The 3,906-nt window shown below is 53.9% G+C and overlaps 1 protein-coding gene across 1 annotated transcript in view; it reads left to right on the top strand.

Annotated features, from left to right (window-relative positions):
- The window catches only part of RUSC2 (RUN and SH3 domain containing 2), a 16,240-nt gene that overhangs the window by 327 nt on the left and 12,007 nt on the right, over window positions 1–3,906 (top strand). The window contains 2 exon segments of the mRNA XM_010185122.1: window positions 1–1,664; window positions 3,433–3,906. The exon segment at window positions 1–1,664 is cut by the window's left edge and continues 14 nt beyond it; the exon segment at window positions 3,433–3,906 is cut by the window's right edge and continues 306 nt beyond it. Of these exon segments, the coding sequence (XP_010183424.1) occupies window positions 1–1,664; window positions 3,433–3,906 (2,138 nt within the window).

The following is a 3,906-nucleotide window of genomic DNA, read 5'->3' as shown; positions in this document are numbered from 1 at the left end:
GAGTGAGGGTGAAGACCTCAGCATCTTTGGGGATGACTTGGATCAAAAATCTTTCCACCTTCACAACTCACTTGTGGCCGGCAAACCTCCCTTTCATCTGCACGAGCTGGCCTTGCCCCCTTTCCACCTCCACGACTCCAACCAAATTGTGAAATCCTGGAACATGGCCAGCCGGTCTGGTGTGGTAGACGGCCAAGAGGACAAAATCAGCAGTGACGACATCCAGAAGAGGAACAATGCAAACCGGTGCCACCAGGCCTCAGAGCACATGGAGCTGGATGAGTGCAGCTGCCACCGTGGCAGCTCCTCCAGCTTCTCCTTCGATGGTGGTGACCAGGAGTGGAACCAGAACACGGGGGAACCGCTGAGGAATCAGGATGCCCTGCACAGCCGGACCTGCAGCTGCTCCAGCTCGGAGCTCCAGCACTGCCGCTGCTACAGTTCGTCAAGTCAGTCTGAGGTGATTGACCAGCAGATGGGCTACATCAGTGATTCATCCTGCAACAGCTCCGATGGGGTGCTGGTGAACTTCAGCGCTCTCTACAACAAAATGAATGGCCATTCTCGATCCAACCTGAATTCAGCCAACCTGTCCTGTGACTCTTCCTTTTGCAGCCACTCAGACACAGGAGCTTTTTACCTGGATTTGCATTCATCACCCACAGAATCCAAGATGTCTTGCGAGTCACATCACCCAGAGAGTTCGGGGAAGGTGTGTGGGTGTCAACGCTCCTCCTCACCTGTCCTGGATGCTAACTGCAACTCCTACCACCTCCACTGTGAGCCTTGCACTTCAGAGAGCTCAGACCTCACTGCCTGCTTCCAGAGCCAAGCACGGCTTGTTGTGGCTACTCAGAATTACTATAAGTTAGTCACATGCGACTTGTCTTCCCAGTCATCGCCGAGCCCGGCAGGATCTTCCATAACTAGCTGCTCGGAAGACCATACCAAAGGTAGCCCAGCCCAGCCCACTGAATACTATCTGTTTAGACAGCCTGACCTGAGACAAGAAGAAAGCAACGTGGAGTGCAGTGAAGAGGAGGCGAAGGGAGAGTCCACCCAGAACATGATTGAGGGTCAGGTCTACGTGAATGTGTCACCACCCAACCTCAACACAAGCCGGCAGCGTTCCAGGAGCTACGATCAGAACCTGGACAGGAGTCCCAGCAGCAGGCTGGGCTCCTTGGAGCGCATGGTGAGCTGTCCCGTCAAGCTGAGTGAAAGTCCAGCAATACCCATCCAGAGCTCCCCACCAAAGCGAGTGACATCTTTTGCTGAACTGGCTAAAGGCAGGAAGAAGAACGGCACCTCCCCACCGCTCCGCTCCAGTGGTGACTCCTCCCTGGAGTTCTCCCCTATCCCCGAGACACAGCGGGATTGCCCAACCTTCCTTGAAGAAAGAGCTCGCCGCAGCCAGAGTCTTCCACCCATGCCCTTTGTCCATGGCCTGAACCGGAGCTGCGAGGGTTTCTGCTTAAATCACACTTTTGGGGACAGCCAGGTTTTGTGTTCCACCAAGGACTCGGTCTCCAGTGAGAAGGTCCCCAGTGGGCATGGGGCAGGTGAGCAAGCCTCTCTCTCCCTGCTGACGGAGGCAGATGCCAGCTTCTCAGGTGGCTCTGCCAGTGGCCACGGACAAAGAGATGTTAGAGCCCGAGCAGACGGTAAGGAGCCAAACAAGGGAGAATTGAGAAGTAAAAGGAAAGGCTGCTTTTTGGGACATGAGGGGAGCAGCAGAGGAGCTTGCATGGCGATGAGAGACCAGTGCCTGTGCAGTTTGTTTCCTGGTCTGCCACTGCCTAGATCAAAGCCCTGCTGTGCTTATTTCAGACCCACATCAGTGCAAGTGGCTTGTCCTTGTATTTCTAAAGTCTTTTGAGGCTCTATGCAAACCTCTCATACTGTGTAAGAGAGGACATGGCATTAGCACTTATGGTCTGTGCAGCTTGCAGGATTGTCTCCTTGCCAGAGCATTGTGCTCCCTTAGTCCATGAGAATCACCTGCCTTTAGCTTCTAAGACAGATTTGAATCACAGAATCATAGAATCATAGACTTACAGCATGAATCCTGCGGAGATCAGAGGAACTGTGTGTCTATTCTGGAATATTCTGGGCATATCCTCCACAGTGCATGGGATTGCAGCACAGGTTCTTCTAGAGGATGACTGTCCCAGCTCCCTCTGCAGGAAAACTTGTGATACCTGAGGTGCTTTCCACCTTGATTTTGCCTTTACATGTGCTGGTGGGGAAGGTGTGTTACAGCTTCATTTCTCCAGCATGGCCAGAGACCTCTATCTCCGCTCTAGAGCTCTTGTACGTACTTCACAGGTCTAAAATGGGGCTCTGGCCAGACTGCTGCAGAAGATAGCCCCTAACATGCCAAGAACCAGACTGTCTCCATTTAATGCCCTGGAGATTTCTGGCAGAAGATAGGAAGAACATGTCACTCATTGCTGTGGCAGATGTGGGAGAGATTTTGGTCTTTGGAGGTCTTTGTGTATTGTCCTGTTGGCTTTTCGAGCCTTGGACTTGATACAGGATGGCAGGGAAGGCAGGTCTCTGCTTGGAGAATACAGCATGGGAGCAGCCCTCTTGGTCATCCCCATGTGTGCACCCAATGCTGTGTGTCACCCTTCAATGTGTCCCTTGGGATGTTGTGGCCCCACCAGGAGCCACAGGCACGCATAGGAGGTCAGCCCAGCATGATGGAGCAGACCTGCCTTTTCCAGGATTGAAAGCTTTCCTAATTCTGCTGTAGTCCTGATTTGGTTGGAAATGTGCTGCTTGGATCTGGTACAGGCAGGAGGAGGAAGGAAGCTGTGTGCTCAGAGGGGAAACAGTTACAGGATGAAGAGGAGGGAGGGAGGGAGACAAAGCAAGCGACCTTTCTGACAGGACTTGAGTGTGATACGGGATGCAGAGCTGCATCTCATATCCCTGTGCTGTTGCTTGTAATGTCTGTACTTTGTGGGGTGAGTTCTCAGCACATGTGGGAGAGGACAGTCCTTTGGGATAAGAAGTCTTGCTGTAACCCAGTGCATTGGGCCATGTCTCTGTGGTACTGCCTGGGTCAAGGACAGGTGCTTGGACCCATGACTTGTGCTGTCCTGGCTCAGAGGGATGGGGAAGAGATGGGAAGCCAGTGACCCCACCAGAGGAAAGAAGCCTCCAGTGCAGTGCCCTACACTTCCAGACAGCTGTCAACAGCTGGAAACTCCACAGCTGGGGCCAAATGTCTACCCTACCAGCTCATGATGTGTGTAACCAGTTCAGGTTTAAACTGCTCTGCTTGTATTACTGACCTCTAGCTTATCCTTTTCCTCCTGCAGCTGAGAGCACATACCCTTTTGCCTGTGGTCTGCAGAGTTGGTGATGATTGTCCCTCTGCCCATCCTAACACTTTCTCAACTGGTTTTCTTTCTCTTCCTGAAGGTGGTGGCACAGACAGCAAGCCCGTGGTACGCTACAGCAAGGACCAGCGTCCCACGACTCTGCCCATCCAGCCCTTTGTTTTCCAGCACCATTTCAGCAAGCCACCCAAGGCCCGTGCCCTGCACAGCCATTTCGCCTCCAGCCTTTCCCAGCTCTACAGCTTGTCCAGCAACCGGCCTGCCAGCCAGCAAATCTCCTCCAATCCCCACTCCTCAGCCTCGGCCACCTCGGCCGAGCCATCAGCAGCAGTGGGGAGCCAAGCCCACAGCGCACTCCTGACCCAGCGCTCAGTGGATGGAGCTGCGTCCCGCAACGATGGCTGCATTAAGAAGCCTGGCCCTGAGACAACCCGTCCATCCCCCCTGGGGAGTTACTCTCCGGTGCGATGCAACGTGCCTTTCTTTCAAAGCGTGGACTCCTCTTCCTCGCCCGCCTCAGAGAGAGCTGTAGAGAGCCAGCCCCCCAGGAGCAGGT

Source organism: Mesitornis unicolor, unplaced genomic scaffold, assembly GCF_000695765.1.
Source record: "Mesitornis unicolor isolate BGI_N332 unplaced genomic scaffold, ASM69576v1 scaffold16935, whole genome shotgun sequence".
Classification (NCBI taxonomy): Eukaryota; Metazoa; Chordata; class Aves; order Mesitornithiformes; family Mesitornithidae; genus Mesitornis; species Mesitornis unicolor.
This window is presented reverse-complemented; position numbering and strand designations above follow the sequence as displayed.